Source organism: Entelurus aequoreus, linkage group LG08 (assembly GCF_033978785.1).
Source record: "Entelurus aequoreus isolate RoL-2023_Sb linkage group LG08, RoL_Eaeq_v1.1, whole genome shotgun sequence".
Lineage (NCBI taxonomy): Eukaryota > Metazoa > Chordata > Actinopteri > Syngnathiformes > Syngnathidae > Entelurus > Entelurus aequoreus.
The window spans coordinates 79,621,097-79,636,763 of NC_084738.1; the positions used below are offsets into that span (position 1 = coordinate 79,621,097).

Here is a 15,667-nt window from a genome sequence, read left to right on the forward strand (position 1 = left end):
TTAAACTGTTAAAAATAAGTCAAATTATTATTATTTTTTTTAATTTAACGCTTGCAGTAAATCTCTATATAAAGACAACTTTGTTTTTTGTAGTAAAACTGAAATATGCAGTATTTAGTAATTAGAGCCTTAAAAGATCAATAATGCAGGACACCATTGATTTTAATTCTTTCATATTTTTGAGTAATCACAGTGAAAAGTTAAATAAAATCCTACTAAATATATTTGGGATCCAAAAGGTCCCCCACTCATAAAGTGATACATTTTAATTTTTTATTTTTTTACTTTTAACACTTAAATTACGAGATCAACTTCAGATATAGCTGTCCATTTTACGTTTGAACTATTATTTTGTTTGTTTTATGCTCTTTTGTCGAATAAAACTTTGATGTTTTTATATGGCAACCACACAATATATGCAACATTTTTTCCACATAAAACATTTTAAAGTGATATTTGTTAACTAATAATTCTTAATAACATAGATTTGTAGTCTTTTTTTTTTTTTTTTTTTAGCAATGGCAAAAAAAAGAAAAATAAACAAAGACAAAAGAAAAAAAACAGCCTGCATGGCAGCTTTGTGTCAACATTGCAACTTTTTCTTGTTAGATTTCACCTCATTCCACTTTTTTAAAATGTTTATTTTTTATTTTTGCAATATTATCAATTTTGCAATTTTTGCAGAATGTGTGGCGGGCCGGTAAACAAATAGCTGCGGGCCGCAAATGGCCCCCGGGCCGCACTTTGGACACCCCTGGTTTAGGAGTTATGTTTGAATACATTTGTATTGCTTTTTTTGCATGATCTCAGGATTCTAAGACCATTACTTACTGTCATATTTTGGTAATCTCTTCTATAACAATTATGGTCTAAGTCAGGGGTCACCAACGCGGTGCCCGCGGGCACCAGGTAGCCCGTAAGGACCAGATGAGTCGCCCGCCGGCCTGTTCTAAAAATAGCTCAAATAGCAGCACTTACCAGTGAGCTGCCTCTATTTTTTTAAATTTTATTCATTTACTAGCAAGCTGATCTCGCTTTGCCCGACATTTTTAATTCTAAGAGAGACAAAACTCAAATAGAATTTGAAAATCCAAGAAAATATTTTAAAAAGACTTGGTCTTCACTTGTTTAAATAAATTCATAATTTTTTTTTACTTTGCTTCTTATAACTTTCAGAAAGACAATTTTAGGGAAAAAAAACAACCTTAAAAATTATTTTAGGATTTTTAAACACATATACCTTTTTACCTTTTAAATTCCTTCCTCTTCTTTCCTGACAATTTAAATCAATGTTCAAGTAAATTTTTTTTTTTTATTGTAAAGAATAATAAATAAATTTTAATTTAATTCTTCATTTTAGCTTCTGTTTTTTCGACGAAGAATATTTTTTAAATATTTCTTCAAGCTTATTATGATTAAAATTCAAAAAAAATATTCTGGCAAATCTAGAAAATCTGTACAATCAAATTTAAATCTTATTTCAAGGTTATTTGAATTTCTTTTAAAATTTTTGTTCTGGAAAATCTAGAAGAAATAATTATTTGTCTTTGTTAGAAAGATAGCTTGGTCCAATTTGTTATATATTCTAACAAAGTGTAGATTGGATTTTAACCTATTTAAAACATGTCATCAAAATTCTAAAATTAATCTTAATCAGGAAAAATTACTAATGATGTTCCATAAATTCTTTTTTTAGGTTTTTCTCTTCTTTTTTTCGGTTGAATTTTGAATTTTAAAGAGTCGAAATTGAAGATGAACTATGTTTCAAAATGTAATTGTCATTTTTTTCGTGTTTTCCTCTCTTTTAAACCGTTCAATTAAGTGTAAATATCATTAATTATTAATAATAACATAGAGTTAAAGGTAAATTGAGCAAATTGGCTATTTCTGGCAATTTATTTAAGTGTGTATCAAACTGGTAGCCCTTCGCATTAATCAGTACCCAAGGAGTAGCTCCTGGCTTCAAAAAGGTTGGTGACCCCTGCTCTAAGTGCTTATTTTGCGATTTATGTTGTATTGTTTTTACCTGAATTGTGATTGATGCTGTATTACTGCCTCTCTCCATGTTTAAACAAGGCATTCCTGTTTTTGCTGTCTTGCTCTTAACATTTCTTCATTGAAAAGGAAAAACTCCAACTCTTACCGTTCCCTTTCCAGACGCCAGCGGCCTGCTGAGAGCCGTCACTCAGTTCTCCCACATGGCGGCCGACACCATCGTGAACGGCGGCGCCACCTCTCACTCGGCTCCCACGGACCAGGCCGACCGTAAGTCCCGTCAACCGCCGCCGCCACATCTCGCGGGTTCCAGCGGTGTGGATGTTCTCCCGCAGGTTTGACCGACAGCTGCCGGGACTGCTCCAATCACTGCCTCCAGTTCTTGAAGGACCTGAAGCAGCAGGCCACCTTGCAGAGGGCCGACTCCGCCGCCATACGCTACGCCGTCCAGCGCATCCTGGCTTTGGGGCAGGTAGAGTCCCACACACACACACAAGAGGACTCTTCTGGAGCTAAGCATATCTGCTGTGCAGGAGCTGCGTCCAAAGGGGCAGGACGTCCTCAAGGAGGAGCTGGGAGACATGGTGGACAAGGAGATGCTCGCCACGTCCACCGCCATCGAGGAGGCGGTGCTGCGTATGGACGTGAGACGGACGTTTTGTGGCCAAAAAAAACCCAAAAAAGTCTCGATTGTCACGTTTTGGTGTTTTCTCAGGAGATCCTGTCCCAGGCCAGGAGGGACACCAGCGGTTTGAAGCTGGAGGTCAACCAGAGGTGAGAAGACACTCTTCCCGCTTCCCTTGTTTTTTGTTCAACTTCCCTCCCTCGCTTCCCTCGCAGCATCCTGGGATCCTGCTCGGACCTGATGAAGGTGTGGCTATTTAAAAAAACAAACAAACCCCCCCCCAAAGAAGAAGACACTTCAAGGATATTCTCTTGTGTTGTGTCCTCAGGCGGTGCACATGCTGGTCACGGCCTCCACCGACCTACAGAAAGACATCGTGGAAGGAGGGAGGGTGAGTTCTATACCAGGGGTGTCAAGCTGGTTTTCATTGAGGGCCACTTGGCTTTTATGGTTGCCCTCAGACGGCTGCTTTTAACAATGAGTAATATATGAATATACATGTATATATAAAGGCCTACTGAAAGCCACTACTAGCGACCACGCAGTCTGATAGTTTATATATCAATGATGAAATCTTAACATTGCAACACATGCCAATACGGCCGGGTTAACTTATAAAGTGACATTTTAAATTTCCCGCTAAACTTCCGGTTGAAAACGTCTATGTATGATGACGTATGCGCGTGACGTCACTAGTTAAACAGAAGTATTCGGACACCATTGAATCCAATACAAAAAAGCTCTGTTTTCATCGAAAAATTCCACAGTATTCTGGACATCTGTGTTGGTGAATCTTTTAATGAACAATGAAGACTGCAAAGAAGAAAGCTGTAGGTGGGATCGGTGTATTAGCGGCTGGCTGCAGCAACACAAACAGGAGGACTTTGAGTTGGATAGCAGACGCGCTATCCGACGCTAGCCGCCGACCGCATCGATGATCGGGTGAAGTCCTTCGTCGCTCCGTCGATCGCTGGAACGCAGGTGAGCACGGGTGTTGATGAGCAGATGAGGGCTGGCTGGCGTAGGTGGAGCGCTAATGTTTTGAGCATAGCTCTGTGAGGTCCTGTTGCTAAGTTAGCTTCAATGGCGTCGTTAGCAACAGCATTGTTAAGCTTCGCCAGGCTGGAAAGCATTAACCGTGTAGTTACATGTCCATGGTTTAATAGTATTGTTGATCTTCTGTCTATCCTTCCAGTCAGGGGTTTATTTATTTTGTTTCTATCTGCAGTTAAGCCCGATGCTATTACGTTAGCTCCGTAGCTAAAGTGCTTCGCCGATGTATTGTCGTGGAGATAAAAGTCACTGTGAATGTCCATTTTGCGTTCTCGACTCTCATTTTCAAGAGGATATAGTATCCGAGGTGGTTTCAAATACAAATCCGTGATCCACAATAGAAAAAGGAGAGAGTGTGGAATCCAATGAGCCAGCTTGTACCTAAGTTACGGTCAGAGCGAAAAAAGATGCGTCCTGCACTGCACTCTAGTCCTTCACTCTCACGTTCCTCATCCACGAATCTTTCATCCTGGCTCAAATTAATGGGGTAATCGTCGCTTTCTCGGTCCGAATCGCTCTCGCTGCTGGTGTAAACAATGGGGAAATGTGAGGAGCCTTTCAACCTGTGACGTCACGCTACTTCCGGTACAGGCAAGGCTTTTTTTATCAGCGACCAAAAGTTGCGAACTTTATCGTCGATGTTCTCTACTAAATCCTTTCAGCAAAAATATGGCAATATCGCGAAATGATCAAGTATGACACATAGAATGGATCTGCTATCCCCGTTTAAATAGAAAAAAATCATTTCAGTAGGCCTTTAACAATATATTTTTTTACATAAGCTGCAAAAAAAATATTATATTTTACTTTAAAAACTGGCAGCTTAGTCACCAGAATTTTACAGTAAAAACAGCTGGGTTTTTTTTTACAGCCTATAAAAAATTTGATAAATGGAATGGAGAAACCTTACCAGTGTTTTTAGCGGTGAAATTCAAGGAACAGAGCTGCCAGTTTGTTTTTTTTAACCGTAAAATCTTGTTGTTTTAATGTTTTGTTAGTTTGTTTTCTTCAATGTTTTAGTGTCTTACAGTATATGGAAAAAACAGTACCAAAGTTGATTTTACGGTAAAAAAAAATTCAAGTCGGCGGAATTTAACCGTAAAATCTATTGTCAATTTTACACTCTACAATTTGATTGATAATTTGTTTTGAATTCATCATAGGTATTTCGGAGTTCATGGAATTTTGGGAAAACCGGGAATTTGTGCCAAAAAAAATAAGAGAGGAATGTTTTGAAGGTGGAATGGTCAAAAACGGTTGAAAAATGTGGACTGTAAAAACTTTCCAGAAAGAGGTAAAATAGGGCTTTTTGAAAACGTGTGCGCGCTTGTACGTGCGCGTGTGCGTATATGCGTGTATATACGCGTGCGTGTATATGCGTATATACGTACGGTATGTATATATGTGTGTGTGTACATATACGTGTGTATATACATGTGTATATATATACATACAGGTACGTGTGTATATATATACGTACTGTATATGTCTATATATACGTTTATATATACATATATATTTATATATACGTGTATATGTGTGTATATATACATATGTGTATATATGTATGTGTATATATACGCATATGTTTACGTGTGTGTGTGTGTATACGTGTGTGTGTTTATACGTATATATATATACACGTATGTGTGTTTATAAGTATATATATGTAAATATATATATATATACAGTATGTATGTGTTTTTATGCGTACACACGTATATACTGTTTATTTATATATATATATATATATATATACACGCATATATATATATATATACACGCATATACACACACACATACGTTTATATATATGTATACACACACATATGTGTATATATGTATATACACACATATACGTATATATATATATACATATGTGTATATATGTATGTGTATATATACGCATATGTTTACGTGTGTGTATATACACGTGTGTGTGTTTATACGTATATATACACGTACGTGTGTTTATACGTATATATATGTAAATATATATATATACAGTATGTATGTGTTTTTATGCATATATACACATATATTCTGTATATTTATATATATATATATATATATATACACGCATATACACACACACATATGTTTATATATATGTATATACACACACATATGTTTGTATATGTATATACACACACATGTATATATATATGTATATATATATATATATATATATATATATATATATATATATATATATATATATATATATATATATATATATATATATATATATATATATATATATATATATATACACATGTGTGTTTATACATATACATTTACAACTATAGAGAAGTAAGCATTGCTGATGATTAGGGCTAAAGTATATCAGAGTAATATTTCATAAAAATGTTTAGTTAACAGGGTGATGTATTTTTAGTGATGCAACAACATGACTTCTTGCGTGTGCTGACCCCACACAGGGAGCCGCTTCCTCTACAGAATTCTACGCCAAAAACTCCCGCTGGACCGAAGGCCTCATCTCGGCGTCCAAGGCCGTGGGCTGGGGCGCCACTCAGCTGCTGTGAGACACTTGTTCATGATCAACGTTTCCCGTAGAGCGCTTCTAACCCAACACCACCCCTCAGAGACTCCGCCGACCGGGTGGTGAGCGACGGCGGCACGTACGAGGAGCTCATCGCCTGTTCGCACGAGATCGCCGCCAGCACGGCTCAGCTGGTGGCCGCCTCCAAGGTGAAGGCCGACCGCGGCAACAGGAAGCTGTCCACGCTGCAGCAGGCCTCGCGCCACGTCAACGACATGGCCGCCGTGGTCGTCACCTCCTCCAAGCACGGACAGCGGCAGATCTCGGACGAAGGTAAGCCAACGCCATTGGTTATTAGCAGCTTGTTGACAATGAGTCAGAACTTTGAATTTTACAAGGCAATGACCTACATTAGTGTAGGGGAGTACCATAACTCTGGAGGTGGTGACACCCCGGACAAGGACTAGGTCTATCGTATTACCGTTGCGATGTTTGGGTTAATTTATTATTTGTGTAAGACCACAGCTATCAATTATACTCTGGAGCGCCACGCACGGAGGGTCTGGCGAGGGTATTCATATGGATATTAAAATCCCCCATTATAATTATATTATCTGCGTGCGTCACTAGATCAGCGACAAACTCTGAAAATTCACTGATAAAGTCCGAATAGGCAATGAAAGCAGACAAATGGAGGGGAAGAAAGCGAAGCTAGCTGTATTAACCTTGTAGATTGTCATAGTAACAATAGGTTATGTTTTGTTAGTGTCGTACCTTAACAAACTCCTCCTAGGGACTTTACCAAATAAGTTGAAGTTAAAATGAAAGATACAAGAAAGACGGACAATAATAAATTGCGAAGGAAGTTTGCCTACGTCACAGGATGTGAGCGGGGCATGGGGCTGAGCTTCGAAATTCAAATAATTACTTTAGTGTACGGGAGTACCATAATTCTGGAGGTGGTGACACCACGGACAAGGACTAGGTCTATCAATAAAGTACTATCTATATATCTATATATCTATCTATCTATCTATCTATCGTATTACCGTTGCGATGCTTGGGTTCATTTATTATTTGTGTGAGACCACAGCTATCAATCATAGTCTGGAGCGCCACGCACAGAGAGTCTGACGGGGTATTCCTATGGATACTAAAATCCCCCATTATAATTATATTTTCTGCGTGTGTCACTAGATCAGCGACAAACTCTGACAATTCGGTGATAAAGTCCGAATAGGGCCCAGGGGGCGGTAAATAACAGCCAGATAGAGAGTTAGCGGTGGGACAGACCTCATAGTTAGCACCTCAAATGATTTATACTCATTACTTAGGTTAGGGGTAAGGTTAATGTTTCATTGGATATTAGTGCAACCCCTCCACTCCTTTTATAGGGACGGGCAATATGTGCACTCCTATAGTTAGGAGATGCCCCGTTAAGCGGGAAAAATTCATCTGATTTTAGCCAGGTTTCGCTGAGACCAATGACGTTAAGATTGTTGTCTCTAATGACCTCATTAACTAATAACGTTTTGGGAGACAATGATCTGATGTTTAAAAAGCACATGTTATAGGTAGTGGGCATTTTTGTTAATGGTATCCGTAGTACTGATATTAATAGAGTTACGTCTATTTTGCGCAGAGCGCCTTAAATAATTTCGATCACATCTAGGAATTGATATGATGGGGGTCTTGAGATTGTTTGCTTGGTGCTGCGATAGATCGGATGCGTCATCATTTGCCACCTCAGTAGAATGCGTGTTCACTTCTGGCACAGTCACTACAGGAAAAATGTGAGTTATGTATTATTCTACGAGGAATGCTATGTGTGCAGGAATTTTCCAGCCTGGCTCTGGTTAGTTCTTGCTTAACTGACTCCTCACCCGAACTAACAGACACCGTAATTGCCTGTGACCGGGCTTGCTCTAGTGTAGTCAGTCAAGTGTGACTCAACCAGTGATCTATATTCCTGGGAAGAGTGATGGCACCTTCCCTGTTCGTGTGAAGGCCGTCCCTCCTCAGCAAGCCCGGTTTCCAATTATCAAAAAATGTTAGTTAAAGTATGACTCCTGTTTTAGTAGAGAAGAGGTACTAACTATCCTGACCTGGATGTCCTCACAGGGTCGATGGATTTCTCCGGAATGTCACTCATCAAACTGAAGAAAGAGGAAATGGAGGCTCAGGTCAGTCCAACTCGTCTCAAAAAATGTCTGCTTGTACTTTTTCAAATTGCAAAAAAAAGATGTACTAGCAGATACAAGGAGGCACTATATGTAGTGGTCAGCGTCCCGAGCCGATACCATCATCGGCGGTCACTCGAAGCGAGTATGATGGTCCTCCTGGTAGGGGGTATCCCTCTATGGAGGATGCCTGTGCGTGACTTTGTTTAACGTGGGGAGACTGGTGCACAGACAGTCACCACACCATCCTTGACAGATCCGGGTCAGAGTCCAGTGGCATGGAGTCCAAGACGACTGGGGACCCTTTTCTGCTGCAGCCTTCTTCCGCCATCCCAGCCGTTGTGACGCTCCATAGGGTTAGCAATCATCCTCCGCCTGTTACACCGTTGAGGTCTTGGGTTTTTATTTCCGGGCCCACATGGATGTGGGGGTGCCTTCTTCCGCCATCGCAGCCGTTGTGGTGGTTCTTACATCTACCGTCTTCCGCCTGCTCCGCCGTTGAGGTCTTCACCGTATCCCTGGCTAGGGGGCAGTCAGGTACCAGGCCTTTGCCAAGGGCCACCTGGGGTAACAGTAGTAAAGGGGTTAACCTCTGAGTTCCCCAAGACCCCATAGAGGAGCCTCCACTGCCGGATGCACTTTAACGTCATGCCCAGGACATAAAGCCGATACCACGTGGATGATGAAGGGGCTTGAGGACGGCACCTTGAGGGACTCCAGTGATGCATTTCACTATACACTCTAAAAACCGCTGGGTTAAAAAATACCCAATTTGGGTAGTTTTCTACCCAGCTGCTGTGTAACTATTGGACCAAACCAACGCTTTGTTTATTCAACCCAGCGAGAGGTGTTATAAATTCAACCCAAATGCTGGGTCATTTTAACTGCGATGCTGGGTCAATTCTACCAAATAACTTGGGTATTTTAAGGTTTTTTGTAGTCTGAATGTCCTAATGATATATGACTCAAACAGGCAGAGGTCGGTATTGCAACTTATAATTTTTTAAGATACTGGTCACAAAAACTACCTAACTCCTTAGAAATAACCCATAAATATGACTCAACAGGCTCAACCCAGCATTGGGGTAGAAAATGGTACATACTATGGTATTGGCCTTGTTCCCTTTTCCACGGCATGGTACCTACTCAGCTCGGCTTTTGTCGGGGAGTCCGGTTGAAAAGTGTGATGATAACTGTAGAACAGGAAAGGCTGCCTAGAATTTAAACATGTGAAATTAAAGGGCCCGAATTCGGTACTTTTATAGGCACCGAAGGAATTCCGATTCTCGTCAAATCAAACGATACTGATCGACTAATACTGACAATTACGATACCTTGGTTGCGTGTGACGTCACGTCCGGTTGCAGACTAAACACCAGGCTCACGTAAACAATCGGTTTCATCGACAGGCTACTATTAGCATTAGCAATTTCACATGGCGATTTTAACACCTTTGCTAATGATAACGACAACTAAGATGAATGTTACAATCATGGAACAAGCCCAATACTTACAGTATAAACACTTTGTGGGGCGCAACATATCACATTCAGATTCATGGAAAAAGCTCCCTATCAGTTAGACAACATACCATAAATAAGCTAAACAATACTGCCACCTAATGTCTTGGAAGTGCAACTGCTTTGCAAATGAGACTCAAATCGTCCCCAGGTACAAAAATAAACGGTACCCATCCCAGAGTTGGACCCTAAACATGTGAAATTAAAAGGCCCGAATTCGGTACTTTCATAGGCACCGAAGGAATTCCGATTCTCGTCAAATCAAACGATACTGATCGACTAATACTGACAATTACGATACCTTGGTTGCGTGTGACGTCACGTCCGGTTGCAGACTAAACACCAGGCTCACGTAAACAATCGGTTTCATCGACAGACTACTATTAGCATTAGCAATTTCACATGGCGATTTTAACACCTTTGCTAATGATTACGACAACTAAGATGAATGTTACAATCAAACAGCTGATGTGTAACAAGCCCAATACTTACAGTATAAACACTTTATGGGGCGCAACATATCACATTCAGATTCATGGAAAAAGCTCCTTTTCAGTTAGACAACATACCATAAATAAGCTAAACAATACTGCCATCTAATGTCTTGGAAGTGCAACTGCTTTGCAAATGAGACTCAAATCGTCCCCAGGTACAAAAGTAAACGGTACCCATCCCAGAGTTGGACCCTAAACATGTGAAATTAAAAGGCCCGAATTCGGTACTTTTATAGGCACCGAAGGAATTCCGATTCTCGTCAAATCAAACGATACTGATTGACTAATACTAACAATTACGATACCTTGGTTGCGTGTGACGTCACGTCCGGTTGCAGACTAAACACCAGGCTCACGTAAACAATCGGTTTCATCGACAGGCTACTACTAGCATTAGCAATTTCACATGGCGATTTTAACACTTCCACCTTTGCTAATGATAACGACAAATGTAACAATAAAAACAGCTGATGTGTAACAAGCCCAATACTTACAGTACAAACACTTTGTGGGGCGCAACATATCACATTCAGCTTCATGGAAAAAGCTCCTTTTCAGTTAGACAACATACCATAGATAAGCTAAACAATACTGCCATCTAATGCGAGATTTAAATTGTCCCCAGGTACAAAAGTAAAGGGCACCCATCCCGCAGTTTGATCCTGGAACTAATGTATCCACTTCCTGTATTGCTGATGAACAGGAAGTGAACTATTTTTGTTTTGACCTTTGCTTTTAGGTGAAGGTTCTGCAGCTGGAAAGTCAGCTGGAGCAGGAGCGCGTCCGCCTGGGCGAGCTCAGGAAGCGGCACTACGACCTTGGCGCCGGGGAGGACGACAGGGTGAACGGGGACGACAGCTTCCCGCCGCCGCCGCCGCCCACTCTGCTGGACCCCGACACTTTCTCGCCCGCGCAGCCTTCGCCGCAGAGCTTCGCATCTACCAACCCTTTCGCGCCTGCCGCCGCCACGCCGTCTTTCCCGCCGCCGGTGGCGTACACGCCCACTCAGACGTACACGCCCACTCAGACGTACACGCCGCCTCAGCCTTACACGCCATCACATTCCTACACGCCATCCCATTCCTACACGCCACCGCAGTCTTACACGCCGAGCCCCAGCCTCAATTACGTCGCACCTCAGACCTTCTCATCCTCTCAACCTTCCTCATTGACGTCCAGCTTCTCCCAGCCGCCATCCCAGTTACATACCGCCAGCGCCGCCACCACCACAACCACAACCACGCCGACCACAGACGCGAAGGGCTTGGACAAACTCGGCCTCAACTTGAGGAAACCCAGCATCTTCAGCAAATCTGGAAACCTGTTTAAGAACGCGGTAAGATCACATCAGCAGAAAAAAAACCTCACCCGTAATGTTGACGTCTTTGTGATTCCTTCGCAGTTCAAGCGACCGGAAGCCAGAAATGAAGAATCTTGAGGCCCCCCCCCCCCCCCGCAGAGGAAACACGTGTCATATGATTTATTTCTCTTCAACTTTCGCTTTCATTCCTTCTCATTTGGCTCCAAACTCTCCCAAAGTTATCAGGAGAGTTATGTCGCCCTCTAGCGTTCAAGTGTGACCATTACAGCAAAAGCACTTTTCTCCTCCTCTTAATATTTCTGCACATTCTCAGACTTATCAACTCTACTTTTTTTTTTTTTTACTCATACATTTTGGAATTCTGCGAGCAGGGAGTCAACTTGGAAGCTGTAGAAATTAAATGATTAAAAAGCCGACAAGGCAACAGCGCTAAATATTGGCTGTGTTGCACCACAAAAAAGTCATTATTGTACAATAAATTCATAAAATGTTTGAAATATGACACATTTATCTGGCTAATTTGCCATATATCACATCTTTACTCACATTAAATTATCTTTTGAAATGGTTTGGTTCATTATCAGGATTCAGGATTCAGGATGCTTTATTATTGTCCATTCTTTAACATGTACAAGACACATAAGAACTGAAATGACATTTTGGGCACAGTCCCGCTAAGAGCAGACATACGTTACAGGGAGACAAGACGGGACCGCCAACAGATCAGCCACTTACGGCGCCCCTTAAAAAAGGTGGGAAAAAGGTGATATTGGGAAAGGGGGGAAGAGTAAAAAATATCAGTCAAAGGCTGGACCCTCGGAGTGGGTCCAGACTAAGTCCAAGGGAAAAAACCTAATTTGCCATACCACATATAAACAAATTACATATAATCACAACAACTCGCAACAGAGGGGAGGGGGGAGTTGGGACCCTGGAGGTCGACTGCTGCTATAAAGTGCTACTCAGCCGTCCATCGCCCCGAAGGGGAATCAAGTGGTGGTGAAGGCGTGGGGCGGGGGTGGGGAGTGTGTTTGTGTATATGCCCATTGTCTTTGAGTGTAGTGGTGTTGTGTCCATAGGCCCGGGGCCGTTCTGCATGCAATGCAAGCAAAGTTCGACTTCCAGGTGTCGTTGAGGAGGGAGGGAGGTCAAAAGCGTCCATCTTTGAGAGTCCTCAGGGGATGTTTACAGAACAGCCTGTTCTTGTTGTTGCATCAAGGCCATTCGAGGGAGTGAAATCGTAGATTAGGATTTTTGTTTTTCCGCGAGCAGACATTACAATCGCTTGTCTGTTCCATTCGTCCATGTTGGCTCTCATATCCAATTTTACCCTTTCAGCAAGCTTCTCCATGATGTGATCCATCTTGCGATTCAGTTCAGAAATGGCCCCATACTGTGATCCCACAGCCCGGCCCAAACCTTCCATTGCGACGAACAGCCTGTGGGCTCCTTGAGTGGCTGCCATCGTCTTACGAATTTTACGATACACCAGAGCAATTCCCAGCCCAATCAGCAGGTACCCCGCGATCACGGTTCCAAATAGGTAGATGTCTTCCACGTCCTCGATGGAAAAGACTGAGAGGCACATGATTCTCCATTTGTCCCAGGAATCTCTCACGTAGCCCGCAGCAATGGTTCCGTCAGGGCAGCCAGGCTCCCCAGAACCTCTTTTCCTCGTCGAAAAGATTTTGTCAATTGAGTCGGGAGTCCAGCTAATCAATTCCATGTCTGATGTTTAGATTTGGAGAACAGCGCAAAGAAAGAGGCTTCAAAAAAAGTTTAGACAAGACAAGACAAAAACAGCAAGCAAGGAGAAGGTGGGAGGAGAAAAAAATGCCACCGCCCTCACCGGAGGCAAGACAGAAAAGAAAAATATTTTCCTCCTCCTTCAATCTCCTGAACATACATGAAATCTCACCAGTTTTTCTGGGCCCGAACACAACATTTTGACTCGATAGTGCCCCCTTAAAAAGTCGATCCCAGACTAAGCTCCTTTGTGGTGCAGGGCTCAGTTTGGGGCCAGGAAAGACGGAAAGAATCAATCAATCAATCAATGTTTATTTATATAGCCCTAAATCACAAGTGTCTCAAAGGGCTGTACAAGCCACAACGACATCCTCGGTACAGAGCCCACATACGGGCAAGGAAAAACTCACCCCAGTGGGACGTCGGTGAATGACTATGAGAAACCTTGGAGAGGACCGCATATGTGGGTAACCCCCCCCCCCCCCCCCTCTAGGGGAGACCGAGATTGAGAACCTCAATAGCATGTGTTATATTACCACACACAGAAGACACGAGACTTGCAACAGTCTCAAAATGTTGAATAGGTGAGCTGCTGTCAGGTATGTACCCTTTTTATCCACTAGATGGAAGTGTTTCTCCACTCACGTTTCCCTGAAAGGTCACCGAAAGAAAACAATGAAATGAGAAAATAAAAATACGAACATGTTGCACTATTTCATACAAGACACGCATGAATAAATAACTAAAAAGGGTGTATAAAGGCAATTCATGCGCGCATAAAAACAATGACATTTTTTTCATTGGCCTTTCAGCTCAGCGACAACATTTACAACATTTAACTATTTCTGCTCGACATAATTCTTGCTGAAAGTGGCACACCTGTAAGCCCCGTCGCCATTATTATTGACAACTTTAAGGTAGCACACCTGTAAGCCATTATTATTGACAACTTTAAGGTAGCACACCTGTAAGCCATTATTATTTACAACTTTAAGGTAGCACACCTGTAAGCCATTATTATTGACAACTTTAAGGTAGCACACCTGTAAGCCATTATTATTGACAACTTTAAGGTAGCACACCTGTAATCCATTATTATTGACAACTTTAAGGTAGCACACCTGTAAGCCATTATTATTGACAACTTTAAGGTAGCACACCTGTAAGCCATTATTATTTACAACTTTAAGGTAGCACACCTGTAAGCCATTATTATTGACAACTTTAAGGTAGCACACCTGTAAGCCATTATTATTGACAACTTTAAGGTAGCACACCTGTAAGCCATTATTATTGACAACTTTAAGGTAGCACACCTGTAATCCATTATTATTGACAACTTTAAGGTAGCACACCTGTAAGCCATTATTATTGACAACTTTAAGGTAGCACACCTGTAAGCCATTATTATTGACAACTTTAAGGTAGCACACCTGTAATCCATTATTATTGACAACTTTAAGGTAGCACACCTGTAAGCCATTATTATTGACAACTTTAAGGTAGCACTTTAAGGTAGCACACCTGTAAGCCATTATTATTTACAACTTAAGGTAGCACACCTGTAAGCCATTATTATTTACAACTTTAAGGTAGCACACCTGTAAGCCATTATTATTGACAACTTTAAGGTAGCACACCTGTAAGCCATTATTATTGACAACTTTAAGGTAGCACACCTGTAAGCCATTATTATTGACAACTTTAAGGTAGCACACCTGTAATCCATTATTATTGACAACTTTAAGGTAGCACACCTGTAAGCCCATTATTATTGACAACTTTAAGGTAGCACTTTAAGGTAGCACACCTGTAAGCCATTATTATTTACAACTTTAAGGTAGCACACCTGTAAGCCATTATTATTTACAACTTTAAGGTAGCACACCTGTAAGCCATTATTATTGACAACTTTAAGGTAGCACACCTGTAAGCCATTATTATTGACAACTTTAAGGTAGCACACCTGTAAGCCATTATTATTGACAACTTTAAGGTAGCACACCTGTAAGCCATTATTATTGACAACTTTAAGGTAGCACACCTGTAAGCCATTATTATTGACAACTTTATTGGATATGCGTTGATATTGGATCTAGACCCTAAAAACTGGTAAACAACAAATATGTAGTTATACATTGTATTGATTAATTTATGTTGAATTTTAAATGTTTTAATACATTAATATCAAATATGAGTAATAAAATGGTGAATACACTTCATAATGACA

At 41.2% G+C, this 15,667-nt stretch overlaps 1 protein-coding gene across 1 annotated transcript in view; it reads left to right on the forward strand.

The window, feature by feature from the left end:
• The window catches only part of LOC133656320 (huntingtin-interacting protein 1-related protein-like), a 96,846-nt gene extending 84,744 nt beyond the window's left edge, over window positions 1–12,102 (forward strand). Inside the window, exons 23-33 of the mRNA XM_062057349.1 lie at window positions 2,158–2,265; window positions 2,331–2,467; window positions 2,529–2,639; window positions 2,711–2,769; window positions 2,836–2,866; window positions 2,949–3,011; window positions 6,115–6,215; window positions 6,280–6,509; window positions 8,298–8,359; window positions 11,110–11,706; window positions 11,773–12,102. Of these exons, the coding sequence (XP_061913333.1) occupies window positions 2,158–2,265; window positions 2,331–2,467; window positions 2,529–2,639; window positions 2,711–2,769; window positions 2,836–2,866; window positions 2,949–3,011; window positions 6,115–6,215; window positions 6,280–6,509; window positions 8,298–8,359; window positions 11,110–11,706; window positions 11,773–11,808 (1,535 nt within the window). The 3' untranslated portion in view covers window positions 11,809–12,102. The remainder of the gene's footprint in view (window positions 1–2,157; window positions 2,266–2,330; window positions 2,468–2,528; window positions 2,640–2,710; window positions 2,770–2,835; window positions 2,867–2,948; window positions 3,012–6,114; window positions 6,216–6,279; window positions 6,510–8,297; window positions 8,360–11,109; window positions 11,707–11,772) is intronic.
• Window positions 12,103–15,667: the final 3,565 nt, after the last annotated feature.